This window comes from Malurus melanocephalus, unplaced genomic scaffold, assembly GCF_030028575.1.
Source record: "Malurus melanocephalus ecotype Western Australia unplaced genomic scaffold, MMel_1.1 scaffold_81, whole genome shotgun sequence".
Taxonomy (NCBI): domain Eukaryota; kingdom Metazoa; phylum Chordata; class Aves; order Passeriformes; family Maluridae; genus Malurus; species Malurus melanocephalus.
Window position 1 is genome coordinate 579,439 of NW_026623313.1, and position 14,181 is coordinate 593,619.

General features: G+C 60.4%; 2 protein-coding genes across 4 annotated transcripts; one reads left to right on the top strand and one right to left on the bottom strand.

Moving 5' to 3' along the window:
* The first annotated feature begins 166 nt into the window (after positions 1-166).
* Positions 167-5,042, top strand: GMPPA (GDP-mannose pyrophosphorylase A). Of its 3 annotated transcripts, XM_057367611.1 has the most exons (12): positions 167-304; positions 373-470; positions 565-668; positions 1,074-1,266; positions 1,434-1,493; positions 1,681-1,811; positions 2,545-2,679; positions 2,857-2,954; positions 3,089-3,135; positions 3,236-3,328; positions 3,420-3,588; positions 3,677-5,042. In XM_057367611.1, the coding sequence occupies exons 1-12, from the start codon at positions 262-264 to the stop codon at positions 3,775-3,777; spliced, it is 1,272 nt and encodes a 423-aa protein (XP_057223594.1). In that variant the 5' UTR covers positions 167-261; the 3' UTR covers positions 3,778-5,042. The 3 variants fall into 3 exon arrangements, with proteins under 3 accessions (XP_057223594.1, XP_057223595.1, XP_057223596.1); XM_057367612.1 differs by lacking the exon at positions 3,236-3,328 and having other exon boundaries at positions 3,379-3,588; XM_057367613.1 differs by lacking the exon at positions 3,236-3,328.
* Positions 5,043-5,770: 728 nt separating this feature from the next.
* LOC130574357 (rac GTPase-activating protein 1-like) lies at positions 5,771-10,777 on the bottom strand. The gene is made up of 16 exons (XM_057367542.1): positions 10,524-10,777; positions 10,197-10,399; positions 9,978-10,114; positions 9,696-9,774; positions 9,445-9,498; positions 8,742-8,819; positions 8,263-8,383; positions 7,848-8,038; positions 7,483-7,644; positions 7,247-7,342; positions 6,973-7,174; positions 6,791-6,896; positions 6,511-6,643; positions 6,334-6,436; positions 6,108-6,225; positions 5,771-6,033 (listed from the first exon to the last, which is right to left on the bottom strand). The coding sequence occupies exons 1-16, from the start codon at positions 10,606-10,608 to the stop codon at positions 5,982-5,984; spliced, it is 1,920 nt and encodes a 639-aa protein (XP_057223525.1). The 5' UTR covers positions 10,609-10,777; the 3' UTR covers positions 5,771-5,981.
* Between the last annotated feature and the right edge of the window lie 3,404 nt (positions 10,778-14,181).

Here is a 14,181-nt window from a genome sequence, read left to right on the forward strand (position 1 = left end):
CACAGCCGCCCCTCACGCCCACAGCCGCCCCTCACGGGCACAGCCGCCCCCTCACGCCCACAGCCGCCCCTCACGCCCACAGGCTCCCGCGGGCGCCCCCTGGCGGTGGGCGGGCGGCGCTGGCAGCAGCGGCCGGCGCGGCGCTGACGTGTCCCAGCCACGTGCGCGGAAGTGGCGGCGGGGCTGGGCCGGGCCGGGGCGCGGAGCTCGGTTGCGTAGCCGGAGCTTGGTGCGGCACCGCCGGAGCGGAGCGGAGCCGCGATGCCGCTCAAGGCCGTCATCCTCATCGGGGGCCCGCAGAAGGGTAAGTGCGCCGGGCCCGCGGCATGTCCTGCCGGCGCAGTGCCCCGCCGACCCCGCTCTGCTCCGCAGGAACCCGGTTCCGGCCGCTGTCCTTCGAGGTGCCCAAGCCGCTCTTCCCCGTGGCCGGGGTGCCCATGGTGCAGCACCACATCGAGGCCTGCGCCAAGGTACGGGAGGCCGGGGGGCTGGGGCTGGGGCCGCGGAGCTAAGAACGAAGGGTCATCACTTTCCTTTCTGCTCTCTGCTTGCATCCCTCCCCAGGTGCCCGGCCTGAAGGAGATCCTGCTGATGGGTTTCTACCAGCCTAACGAGGCCCTCAGCCGCTTTCTCGTGTCAGCGCAGCAGGAGTTCAAGATCCCCATCAGGTGGGCAGSAGCTCTCTCAGACCCGGGGCACATATGGGGGCACAACCTGGCTCGGGCCCTCACCTACCTTCCCCAGGCTGGCAGTCCCCATTCAGCGCTCTGGCATTGGGCAGGTGGGCCCTGTCCCACTGTGGATGAGCACAGTCAGTTTCCCCACTTAGTTCTGCCACCTTTCCTTTCCCCTGGGTCCTGCCCTGGATGGTTGCTGCTCCCAGGATATCTCTCTAGCACACAGCCTAAGCTGCCACAGCCTCCTCCTTCTGTGCAATGCCCGTGTGAATCCCATCGCTGCATGGCAGGATTATGTCTCTCCAGTTCCTCCCAACCCCTTCCARCCCTGCTGCCAGTTGATTCCACCAAGCACCTGCTTCCCTAAGCCCTCCCTTCTCCCTGCTTTGCTTGTAGGTATCTTCAGGAGTATGCAGCCYTGGGCACGGGTGGTGGCATCTATCACTTCCGAGACCAGATCCTGGCAGGTGGTGCTGAGGCCTTCTTTGTCCTCAATGCAGACGTGTGCTCAGAGTTCCCCTTACAGGAGATGCTGGAGTTTCGGCAGCAGCATGGGGACGTGCACAGCTTTGTCATTCTGGGTACCACAGTGAGTGGCAGTGCTGGGGAGCAGAAGAGCTGCAGTGCTCTGCCATGGCCTTAGAAGCCAGCAGCTCCTGTGGTGGGTGGGTCCTGGATTGTGAAGTCCAGGTTTCATCTTCTCTGCGTCCCTGTGCCTTCTGCTCCACCATTGCTAACATTGTCCTTGTTTCTTAGGCCAACAGGACACAAGCACTGAATTATGGCTGTATCGTGGCAAATGCAGACACACAGGAGGTACTGGAGGGCCTTGGGGAGTCAAGTACAGCGCGGGCAGCAGGTGCTGTGTTGCCTGCGTGAGTGTGTGCGTGCGTGCRTGCGTGTGTGTGTGCATGTGTGTGTGTTTTCCCAGCATGCCAAAGAGGATTTGATGCTGGGTGGAGGGGCTGCACCCTGGGATTCATGTCTCTTCCCTCGCCTCCAGGTTCAGCACTATGTGGAAAAGCCCAGCACCTTTGTCAGTGAGATCATTAACTGTGGTATCTACCTCTTCACACCTGCCATCTTCCAGCACATTGGCGAGGTCTTCCAGAGGAACCAGCAGGAGCTAGCACTGTGAGTGCCCCACTGCTCTGTGTCCCTCCTACCTCCCTGCTTCCCGGGGCTGCAGCAGCACACTCATCCTCCATTCTTTCTCTATCTTTTCTCCTTCTCTGCCATCACTCACTTGTTTCCTGGTCCTGCACCAGCTGCCCTTACCTTGGGTAAGTCTCCCTCTGTGTCTGCACTGGCTGCTCTCTGGGCTGGATTGGTCCTAGTGGAATGCATGCTTTCCCTCCCTTCTCCAGGCTGCTGTTTCACTGCTCTACTCCTGGTCAGCTTGAGACTCTCCCTCTCCCTCTCTTCCCACCCCATTCTCATTCAGCTCTGGAYAAGAGGCTGAGCAAGCCTTTCACCTGGGAATGCTCTGCTCCCCATTCCCACGCTTTGCACTAGCCAGCCTGTCACCTTACATCTCTGCCACCACCCAAGCTAAAATCCAGCTGTGCAGGGCTCTGGACTGGGGGCAGGATCATACACCCACCCGGACTGGGTGGGGCTCTTGCACCATCAACTTCTGGCTCAGCTTATTTTGGCTGGCAGAGCCCTGTCCTACTGCTCTGGGGCTCAGTGGCRCTGTCCCAGCCTAGCCTGGCAGCTGGTGCTGTCCCCACTTTTGGGGAGAAGTGCATGGCTAGGTAGGAATCTGGGACTGTCAGAGTCCCTGAATTTGGGGATGGTAGGGCTGTTGGGGTCTTTGGCTGAGACCATGTCTGGGGTGGGTGTCTAACACGACTCTTGCTTGCAGAGAGGAAAGCTCCAATGGCTGGCAGCGTGCAGAAGTGATCCGGCTAGAACAGGACGTTTTCACAGCCCTGGCTGGGAGGGGCAAACTCTATGTCTACAAAACTGATGGCTTCTGGAGCCAGATCAAGTCAGCTGGGTAAGGGCTGGAGCTCGCTTTGGTGCAGCAGGAGCATCAAGTGATCTGTATCAGRGATGGGAGTGGAGGGTGCTCAGGCAGAACCCTGGGGGTGGGTGGGTGGTGCTGATTTTGGATCCACCTCTGCCCTGGTAGTGCCAGAGTGACAATAACAATCTTCTGCTCTTCCTCCTCCAGATCTGCTATCTATGCCAGCCGCCTTTACCTGAACCAGTACAGCAAAAGCCACCCAGAGAGACTGGCACAGAACAAACCTGGAGGCCCTGTCATCCGAGGTACCATTCTGACACCTTCATGATTTTGGGGCTGCCTGGGGAGGCAGTGGGACCCATGAGTGGGACCTCCCCTTATCTGAGAGGCAGGTGCTCCTGTGAGCTGCCTCCCCTCAATCCACTGCCTTGTGTTGCAGGGAATGTGTACATCCACCCGACAGCCTCCATCGACAGCACTGCAGTGGTGAGTGCAGGCTGGGGGTGCCCTAGGGCAGGGAGATGTTCAGGGGTGCCGAGGGCATCGCTATCCTCCTTGTCCTCATCACATCCCTTTCTTCTCACAGCTGGGTCCCAATGTCTCCATTGGGGAGGGTGTGACAGTGGGCGCTGGCGTGCGTGTGCGAGAGTCCATCGTCCTGCACGGTGCCTCACTCCATGTAAGCAGGGTTTGCCTGAGGGAGTAGGTGTCAACYCCCACCCCTTGCAGGGAGGCAGCAGCCCCCTGCATTCCCCTCTCCTTCACTCCAGGATCACACCTGTGTCCTCAATACCATTGTGGGCTGGGACAGCACAATCGGGCGCTGGGCCCGGGTTGAAGGAACACCGAGCGACCCCAACCCCAATGATCCCTATGCCAAGATCGACAGCGAGACCCTTTTCCGGGATGGGCGCCTCACACCATCCATCACAATCCTGGGTAAGTCTCTGCTGTGTGGAATGGCCCTAGCCCTGCTTAGCGAGGCAGTTTCTCCCCTCCAGCTCTACCCTTTCCGTTCTTCCCCCAGGCTGCAGTGTCACCATCCCTGCTGAGGTTGTTATTCTCAACTCCATCGTCCTTCCTCACAAGGAGCTGAGCCGCAGCTACAAAAACCAGATAATCCTGTGAGTCACGGACCAGCACCATCCACCCACTCCCTACTGTGCCCCACAACAAGAGCCTGCACTGAGGCCTCATGTCCTGGGAGGTTCTCAGTACCCCCAGAGGGGTTGGTGCAGGCCAGGAGCCCCGCAAGTGCCTGACTACTGCTCCAGACAGACATTAAAGCTGACGAGCATCAGCYTTGCATGCTGCTTCTCTTGTAGCCCAGGGACCTGCCCTGGGCAAGGGTGAAGGCACTGGGAACAGTATGTGGCCCTGGCTCCAGCCTGCATGCCTATGCAGGGAGCACTCTCTACCTGCAGTGTGTTGGGTCCAACTTTGTGTGTTTCTCCACCAACGGGCACTACCAGCATCACCTTGCCATTCCTTACCAGGCTCTCCCTGCACCATTTGCTGTCTGCAACTCCCTGGAAGGTCTTGGCCCATCTCCAGGACCTGGGAGCTTTGAATGTGCCTGTCCTGTATAGGCAGCTCACCCCACAGGAGTAAACTGAGGCCCCTGATCTCGGCTTGATTGCAAGAGCCTGAGCTGGGCTCTTGCCTACTGCCGAGAAAACAGCAGTGCCAGTCTGTCCTAAGGGTGCTGGCACACACAGGAGGGCTGGGGTGAACTAGTGAAGTGGCCCTGGAGGGAGCTGCAAGAACACCCCTTTCCCCAGTACCACCTCTGCCCCCATGGGCAAGCCAGGAGAGCTGCCAGCCCTGCCAAGCTTGTTTCTGTCAGGTTGAGACCTGTGCCTGCTCCCTAGACAGGGCTCAGAGTGAGGGCAGCAAGGCCATGCCACCCTGGTGGGCCAACAGCCTCCTTCATACTAACATGGCTGTAGCTTGGGGGTGGCTCACTGCACATCTGCCCCTGTCACCAGCCACATCCACTGGGTACCAGAGCAATCAACTTAGGTGTGTGCAAGTGGCAGAGATCTAGCACTTCTCACTTTGTCTTAAAACCCTGGTTTTATGGGAGGCAGTTTCCTCATGAGCCTAGCACAGATTGTCTGAAGTAACTAATGCTGTCCTTTATCCTTTTACCTCCCTGGTTTTGAACCCTGTGCTAAAGCCCTGCACTCCACCCAGGGCCCCATCACGCCTCTCACCTTCAGCAAGGCACCACATTAGATATTCTCCATCCATCCAGCACCACCCCAGTTCTATGGATTTGGAGTAAATCCTTGCTCCCAGCCTTGTGCCTTCCTGTGCCAGTTCTCCTGTGGTGCTGAGAGGAGATTAGCTGTTCCCTAGCTTTAAGCATATTAAACTCTTTCAGTTTTGCCTCTGCCTTGGATGTGTTAATTTCCTTGCCCTCTGGTGTACACTCCTTCGCTGGGGAAAACTGAGCCAAAGTACTTGCTTTCAGGCTTGCACATGAATTTTCTCTCACGTGCCACATCTGGTCTGCCTTTTAGTAGGGACAAAGGTTTATTGGTTGCAGGATGTGGTTGGCCCTGGTTGGCCCAGGGACAGTTCTCATCCCTGTTGTGTAATGCCTCTTTTCCCTAAGCTCCCTCTATACTGACTGCCCCTTCTGCAGAGTTATCTGGGGGATGAGCCCTTCCTGGGACCTTGCTGCATTACAGCATGATCCTGCTTCCCCCTCTTGGAGGGAAAGAGCTGTACACCTCAGCCTTGCATGGGCTTTGCACATCGAGTACTGCCCGGGCTGGAGGGGAGGAAGGAGTTAAAGGGGCCTCCACTGAGGTGCCAGGAAGTCTGGAAACACTTCAAGGTTGTCCTGCCCTGAGCGGCAACAGCTCCAATTACTTGAGGCCAACATCTGGGCTCAAAGAGGGGCCTCCCACATCCCGGACTCCAGGATGGAAGAAGAGGGCTTCAGCTCGGGTGGGAGGGGGCTCTGCCTGCCCTCCCAAAGCAGAGGTTCTATGGAGCATTGTGCAGCTCTTGTCTGCTGCCTGGCCAGGCTCCATTGCCCTGTGAGCCCCAGCCCCTGGGAKCAGCAGGGTGGGACAGATGGCAGCCACAGCCACCTATGTTTTGCTGCAAATRTTTAATACAACCTGATTCAGAGTACAGTACTAGGGCAGTATCCCGCCACAACAGCTGGACAGAGCCAGAAGCTCTGCTCCTCAGTCCTCAGGGAAGCAGAGCAGAGCTTTGAGCTCAGCATTGTCACCCCAGGGGCAGCTGCCTGGTCCTGCAGGCTTCGCTCCTCCTCCAGTGCCAGCTGCGTGTCCCAAGGGTGCCACCGCTACAGGCTACACGGGAGAAGGGAAGAACCGGCCCAMCTTTCTCGGAGCCGGCCCCTGCCTGCGTGGGGAGAGATGAATCAGARGTACAAAGGGAGGTCCCCTGGGCCCCCACCCACGCCCAACAGCACTCACGGGGGCCGGGTGGCCACACCCACGCAGCTCCGAAGGGTGCCAGGGAGGCAGCAGGTACCAGCTGGGCTCAGCTGGCCTGGCTTGGGCTCTGGGGATGCGATGGGATGGAAGAACGGCTCTGCAGGACAGAGGGGGGACAGCTATCTCACCCCAGCCATGGCCAATCAGGACCCTTTAAAGAAGCCACAAGGCCAGGGAGGGTGGGGGCTGGGGCTCCCCTGCTCACCATGTTCACGCTCCGGGGCTGGCATCGGCACCAGGTTCTCCTGCTCTGTCCCCACAAAGCCCCTCCAGAAGCTGTGTGGCAGCGAAAGGAGACGAGCCACCACCTGGGCAGAGAGAGATGTAGGATGGGGACACTGGCAGCACCCAGGGTATGCTCCGTGCCTCAGGGACCCCTCACCTTGCACTGCCGTGGCGTGTCCTCCATGATGGCAACCGGTGTGGGGTTGGCTGAGCTGTGTCCCACCAGTGTAGGGCCAAACACACGGGACAGGTTGAACACATCCATCTTGCAGTCAGGGCTGTGTGATACCCTGCAAGGGGAACAGAAGGTGTGAGCATGCTGCCCAGCCCAGGGTCTCCTCTCATCTGCACTGTATCCACTGTAGGRCACAAAACCTGGGTGAGGGGCAGAGAGTCAGGAGATGGGGACAGACCCTGTGCCAGGATGAGCCACGCACCTGAGCAGGTGCAGCATGAGGAAGGCCAGAGTATCCCTGTTGGCTGGGGGCAGCTTGCTCACCACATGGCGCAGGGCTGTGTCACTGGCAGCTTCATCTGGGATGTCTGTCGCGGCATCAGGGAGCAGTGTTAGGGGAGAAGCAGTCCCTTTCCCCTCCCTCATCTTGGGACCCCTGCTCACCGGCAGCCCTCAGGAAGGCAGGGTGGAGGCTGAAGGTGACCAGAGGTTCCTTGAGCCCCCGCAGAAAGTCCTTGAGCACCCCACACACCACATGGATGTCAGTCACGCTGCTGAGGGCAGGCAGCACACCCCCAGCCCGCAGCAGCTTCCGCTTCCACTCCTGCACCAGTTGCTCGGAGCCTGGCACCCGGTACAGCCCTGTCTGGGGCACAGGGAGAGGTGCTCAGCCCTGTGGGAACCACAGCATTGCCACCTTCACCATCCTGGCCCCTACCTCTGTCAAGCCTCGCGTCTCCACCTCGGTCACACACTGCACCACCAGCGCAGGCACCAGGGGCGGTGTGGAGGGTGCAAAGTCAGCCAGCACACCCTGGGGACAACAATGCCAACCTGTACCCACCACCCAGCCCTGCAGCCAGGGTGGGCAGAGGCCCAGCATCCTGGGGCCAGTAGCCCTGAAGCCTCATGGGGTCATGGAGAAGCCTCCAAGCACCACTGTGCCCTCCTCACCTCACGGGGCCAGGCGTGGTGGTGAGGCCGGGGTACGCAGAGGCTGGGGCACTGCTCCCGGCACTTGGTGTGCAGCAGCAGATGGCACTGGCAGCACTTGCTGGCAGTCTTCCCAAAGCGGATGCGGGAGCCACAGACACCACATGGCTCAGGGCGGATCACCTGGAGAAGGGGAACAGGATCAGGGGACCTCCTTGCAGACCCAGCACCACTCCTTTATCTTCTTCCAGCCAGGTCCCATTGTCTCCATCCATTCTCTCTGCAGGCAGAGCTAAGGAGTTGAGGGATAAAGGAGACAGCCTTGTCCACCACCCCATGACTCTCTCCCCTACCCACCTCCCCAGAGGAGAGGCTGGGACACGCACTGTTTTGGAGGTGAACTTGTGCTGGATTGGTGGGATGCTCTGTGGAGGTGAGGGAAAGGGGGCTGGTCCTGGCTGCCCCACTGAACTGCCCTCAGTGCAGCTCTTCTGCTCCACAGAATGGCAGCCCAGATCTTCATTGGTGCCACACACCGTGGTGAGCTCTGCAGAGGGAGGAGGCAGTGGAGGGAGACCTGAAAGGTAAACCACCCCATCTGTCAGCTGGGATGTGGGGAGGCTTCCCACCTCCCAGGGAGTCTCTGTATGAGACAGTGGCATTTGGCATGTCCAAAGGGCCCAGTACCTCCATAGTGGGGACAAGCATCCCCCAACAGATCCCCTCCCTCCCCTGTGATAGCAGTACCTTGAGGCTGGTCCCACAACTCCCATCAACCCCCTCCTCAGCCCTTCCTGTGACCTGGACGTGTGGAGACACGATGTCCTTGGCGAGAGCGGCGTTGTGGCACCAGAACAGCAGGCAGGAGGTTGCCAGCAGAGTCTGGGACCTCAGCAGGAGAGGGCACAGAGGGGACACTCACCTGTCAAAATGGGACACTGATAAGGTACATGTCTGCAGCCCTACAAGTTCTCCAGCATCTCCCACATGACCTATGCTCCACCCGATCCCCATCYCTGTGGTCCTGCACAGCCAGGGATGCTGCCACTGTGGGTATGGGGGGGGAATAAAGGCTTCAGGGCAATGGTCCAGTATAGCCAGGGATGCTCTCCCAACTGGGACCCAGCTGATACAGGCTGAAGGACACAGGCATCTGGAGGAGACAGCTGAGCACTGTCCCCACAGAATCCAGAGGACTGAGGGCTGCAGCATTGCCTTCTGGCACGGAGACATCCCATGCAACCCATCCTTGCCCAGGGCATGCTGGGGTCTCTACTCACAGCATTATGGGGTACTACAGAAGAACGGTGCCGCTTTGCCATCACCACAGGGCCAATCTGAGGGGCCAGGGACATACGCTGGAAACAGAGGATAGTGTGAAGAACAGGCAAACACTCTCCCCCTGACTTTTCCCCACATCCCAGAGTACACAAGAAAGTGGCCTCAGCCAAAGAAAAAAATCCCAGTCTCACCCTACTCCCCCAGCATAGCCTGCCCCACAGCAGACATCATGGGGACTCAGGCTACCCTGCTGGATCAGAGCCAGCCCTGGGGCTGGGAGAAGCCAGGTCAGGCCTGCAATGCAGAGGTGCGAGCAGAGCGGGGTGCGGGATGCCCACACATGGGGATGAATTATTGAGGAGCCCAGCTGGGCCACGGTGGAGCGTAATGGAGTTTCTATTGATCGTGGGAGGCTTGCCGAGAGACGATGCTCCCAGCCCAGCATCAGTAAATTAAATTCCCTGCCAGACTCCTTGCAGCCTCCTGTGCTGGGATGGAGAAGTATCTGGGTACCCTCACCTTGCAAGGCACACGGCCAGCACCCCAGCCTGGGCTGCACACTGGGACCTGGGTGGGGAGAGGGACCCAAAGSATACATCACAGGAGTGTGATCAGAGCTGGGGGATCCTCACCCACACAGGGGCACAGACTCCACCTCAACACCAGCCCTCAGTACTGCCACATCCCAGCATTTCCTCATACCTGCCTCTCCGGAGCTTTGCGCTTCAGGGTCCGCACCACCGTCATATCAACATCCTGAAAGGCAGCAGGGAGTGTGGGGCTGCATCAGGCCAGGGCCTGCCATCGGCATCCCCACCATTCAYCTCCAGCCCTGATAACAGCCTACCCCTAACCATGGATATGCAAAGTGGCTGTGCCACTGCAGAAGTGGGGCAAAACCACCCCCTCGCTGCTGGGGTGAACCCTGAGACTCACAGTAGAACACTTCTTACCACATCATCCTCGGTGCGGTCATAGCTGATATCCGAGTGGGACAGGAGGGACTGGCACGACTCGTCCACTGCAGATGACCTGCAGAGTGAGCTCAGCTAGAGCAATTCCCCCCCTCAGCCAGCACCTGAGGTGCTGCACTCCTGCAGCTGCCCCCTCTGCAGAGCCCAAGCACCTCCCTGCCCAGCCAGCTCCTCAACCCCACCAGCAATAAGGGGGAGAGGGGCACAGCCGACCCCAGGGCTGCCCGAGGGGCTGGGGTTAGGACCCCCACCCCTGCTCACCTCCTGACGGGTGCCAAGGCTCCCGCAAGGCGCCGGCCAGCCAGGGCGCTGAGAACAGAGCACTGCTCCCTGCTCAGTGCCTCGGCTCCCCACGGCTCCCGCATCAGCAAGTCAAGGACCAGCTGAAGTTTGCGCTCCTGCAAGCGAAACTGTGGTGGTGAGCAGGCTGAGGTGCCCGCAGCCAGCCCCGCAGGGTACCCCTATGGCCAGCCCCCTGACCTGCTTCTCCAGCTCAGCCTCTGCCCGGTGCCGCTTCTTCATCTCCACCTCCACCTGGTTTCGGGCGTGTTTGAGCTTCACCTCCAGTGCTGCCCGCTCGGCCTCCACACGGGCCAGCTGCTCACGGGCACGATGCCCATCCTGCTCCAGCCGGCAGCATCGCTGGCGCGTCGCCTCAAAGCACCGAGCGATGCGGATGTAGTCTGGGGGCAACAGCGGCGGGTGGTCAGCCGAGACGGGGAGCCGGCCCCCAGCTTTCCCAGACTACGCCAGGGGCAGMGCACAGGGTCTCGCTGTGCCCCGGGCCGAAGGGCTGCAGGCACCCACCTTCCTCGACGCTGCCGCCGAACTCCAGAAGCTGTAGCCCATGCTCCAGCCGGGCCAGGAGCTGCCCGCACCKCTGCCGCAGCATCCCGCCGCCCGGGACGGGGTCGGGTCGGACCCCAAAACCAGGCACCCCCTTTCCACGTGTCCACCCGCAGCTCCTGACCCGCGCTCCCCTCCGACCGCCTGGAACCCCCGTGGGCCCCCGGGACGGCGCAGGCTCGGGGGACAAGGGGCCCTCCCGGCCGGCCTATGTGGGCCGGGGGCCGGGGTGGAGCCCATCCCGGCCCCGCCTCCGCCTCCCGCCGCCACCGGGGTCCGACCCGCCGCCCCGCCGGCTGCGGGCGTGGGGGAGCATCCCCGGGATCCTTGGGCGTGGGATGCCTCGGGGTGCGGGTGGGAGCACTGGCTGCAGGGTTGCWGAGCAGGGTGAGGGTCGCCTTTGGGGGCAGGGGATGCACAGGCATCGGCMGTACCTTATAACAGCACTTAAGGGGTGCAGGGGCAGTGGATGTGGGATGCTGGAGGGTGCAGGGGCAACGGGGGAGCTGCGGGCGCGGGAGGTGCTGTGGGCGCTGGGGTGCTGGAGGGGGCACCGCTTCGCTATGTCCACATCCCGGGAGCGGCGCGGGTGGGGCCGGAGGAGCCGGAGGAGCCGATGTCCTTGTCCGCTGTCCCCCAGCGCTGTGCCCCGCATACAGAGCGGCKGGCGGGGGCGGCGGGGATCCCYCGCACCGGGTCTCCCGGCCTGGTTCGTGTCCTGCAGATGGAGCCACTTCCCCGCCGCAAAGCCTCGTCGCTGCCCGCGTTGCCCGTGCTCTGCCCTCGGGTCCCCTGCTCGGGGGGACACCTGGACTGCCCCCGGCCCCACGCCCCCTTCCCTGCCGCAGCCCCCGGGTCCTGGCAGCCCTGCCTTCTCGCGGGAGGGTCAGGGCAGGGTGCGGGGGGTGCCGGGGAAAGGCTGCTCCCCMTTCTCCGTGCCTGTCCCGACCTGCTACGAATACCGGGAATAGCAGCGGGGCTGGCGGCAGGGCTGGGCGTGCAAGTCCCTGGCCACACACACACACAGAGACACACACAACCACCTCGCAGGCTCCTCGCGGGACTTCACACCTCCCTGGGTGCCTCCGAGTTGCAGAAAAGGTTTTGCATGCCGTGGACACACAGCAGCAGGTCCACCCCAACACCTCGGTGTCTCTTGGGAGTGGCTGTGGGCTCAACAGGCTCCTCTCCCTGTGCYAGTCCCTCACAGAGCCTAGACAATGGCAAGAAATGGGGACAGGAGAGTACTACTACATGCCAGGGTTGTGTCTCGGGCACTTGGTGAGAAAATAGCCAGATGCATAAAATAGCTCTAAGGGTCCATGTCACTCCAAGGGCTGAACCTAATCAGCATTTGCAGCCAAGGTTGTGTGGTTCTGGGGGCACTTACTGGGATWCTGCCTGATGGGTACTGCTGCCTGGGCCCCAGACAGTGCCAAGGCACGGTCCACCTTTGGGACAGTGACCATCAGGGGCTGGCACCAGCTGGAAGCACCCTGCTAAGGCTTTTCTCCATACTGCACCAGACCATGGGGAACAGAGGGTGTTTCTCAGAGAAGCTCCTTCTTCCCAAGGTTGAATATGAGTCAGGTTTTGGAGCGACTTTAATTACTACTGGATCGATAGACTCAGCATGGCCAAGCAAAATCCAATTGCAGCCCCGGGGGCCTGCCTGCTCAGCCCTCCCTGCCCACTCAGCCCTCCATGCCTGCCTCTGGGGAGCCACATGCTCCCTGGCTGTGGATGCTCCCCTGTCCCACTGGCCCAGCACTCAGCCACAGGAGGTGGGACCTCATCCTGCACGTGGAGCCAGCACCCCACTTGCTCACCCTGAGAGGGGACACTCATTCCTGGAGCACGGCAATAGATGGAGATGCCCCAGCCAGTGCTGCCCAGGGGAACATAAACACCCCTGAGCCCTTTTCCATACCCAATGCATGGGGCAGGTCTGTGGTCCCAGACCCACCTTGCACCCTGGACACAAGACTGGAAAGACCCAGGAGGGCAGAGTGGCCTTGGCAGCCCCTTTTGCCCAGGGATGGGTGAGGGGCACTTGCCACCCACCCTGCGTCCCTGCCGCCGCCTGCTCCCTGCTCCTAAGCCACCCTGGCTTGGCCAGGTACTGCATAAATAGCTGTTTGTGTCTCCACTCGGCCCCTGCATGGGAAATAATATCAGCTGATGGAACATAATGCCCTGCTTCACATGTGCAATTTTATCATTTTCCGAGGCAGGCAATCTTCGTTTAAAGCTGAATGGGCTGGGGAATGTTAATGAAGCGCCGGCGCTGCTCTGCACCGCGCTTTATCTCTTCGAGAATAATTTGGGTGAGCTCGGAAATAGAGTTCCCAGTCCCAATTCAAGTGGCGGCAGCACCGCATGCCGATAAAAGTGTAATTCCTGGCCAGCGCGTGGCCCTGAATACATGACAATTTAACTCTTGGGGTCCCGSTGGAATACGCTGCCTACAGCTGCCTGCCTGCCTGCCTGCTTTGGGCCCCTCTGCCCTGCATGCCCAGCACCAGCCTGGGTGCTCAGCCCAGGGAGGATGGGGTCTGTAGCTCCCACTCACCTCAGTCACAGAGCAAAGTGGGCAGACCAGGGAGAAGAGATAAGAGGGCTGAAGCTAAACTGGAAGAAATCAGTCTCCTGGGACAGCCAGGATCCCACAGGCAGATCTGTGGGGTTTTCAGGGGTTGGGGCTCTAGTGGGASAGGGATGTCCTAGATCCAAGGATGCACAGCCACAGAGAGAGAGGAATGATGAGAGAGAAGTGGGGAGGGGCTGGGTTGGCAGARGGGAGAGAGCAGGGGAGATAGGTCCAAGGGAGCATCACATCCAGACAGACTGGCAGAGCCAGGTGGATGCTCCCATGGGCTGAGGGATCATGGCTGAGTGAGGGACTCCCCCCAGAGTGCCCCTAGGGCCCAGTGGTGACTGAGTGGAKTGAGGATAACTTGCAGAAAGTATTTGCTGGTCCTGCAAGGAGAAATTCAGGTTAACAGAAGCAAGCAGCTTTGGCCCTAAAAAGAAAGCCTTGGGTGGTCTGCCTGGTCTTGCTCTGAGCCCAGCCATGGKCTGTCTCCAGCTCCCTCCAGCTGTACTGTGGCAACAGGTCCCTGCACGAGGTGATCCTGGGGTCCTGCCTGACCTTCACTGTCCTGAGGCTTCAGATGCACCGSATGGGTGTTCCTAGGGCAGCACAGCACCCCCAGAGCAATAGTCCCTCATATCCTTGACTACCCCACTCTGACCACGCTGGGAAGGTGGCGTCTTGGCCCAGCAAGGAGTCAGCGGAGCCTCTTGGGCACCACTTTGGGTCCCCTCAGGTGGGACAGTAGCAGACCCTTCCCCTGGGAATGAGCGGGGCGGGCAGGTTTCCAGCACCGTTAATCAGGGCTGCAAGAGCCGGGATTAATGTGCACTCCAAGGCTCTCCAGTCCCAGCTGTGATCCAGCCCTCTGCTCTCAGCCAGAGCCGCCTCCACGAGCTGAATTATCAGCCTGAGTAATTAAGTGGAGAGCTTTGTTTTAATGCAGACATCTGATGCCTTCGCACCGAGGAGCACAACAACTGTCGCGGGTGTTTATGCTCCGTGCAACACATCTGGCTCACAGGG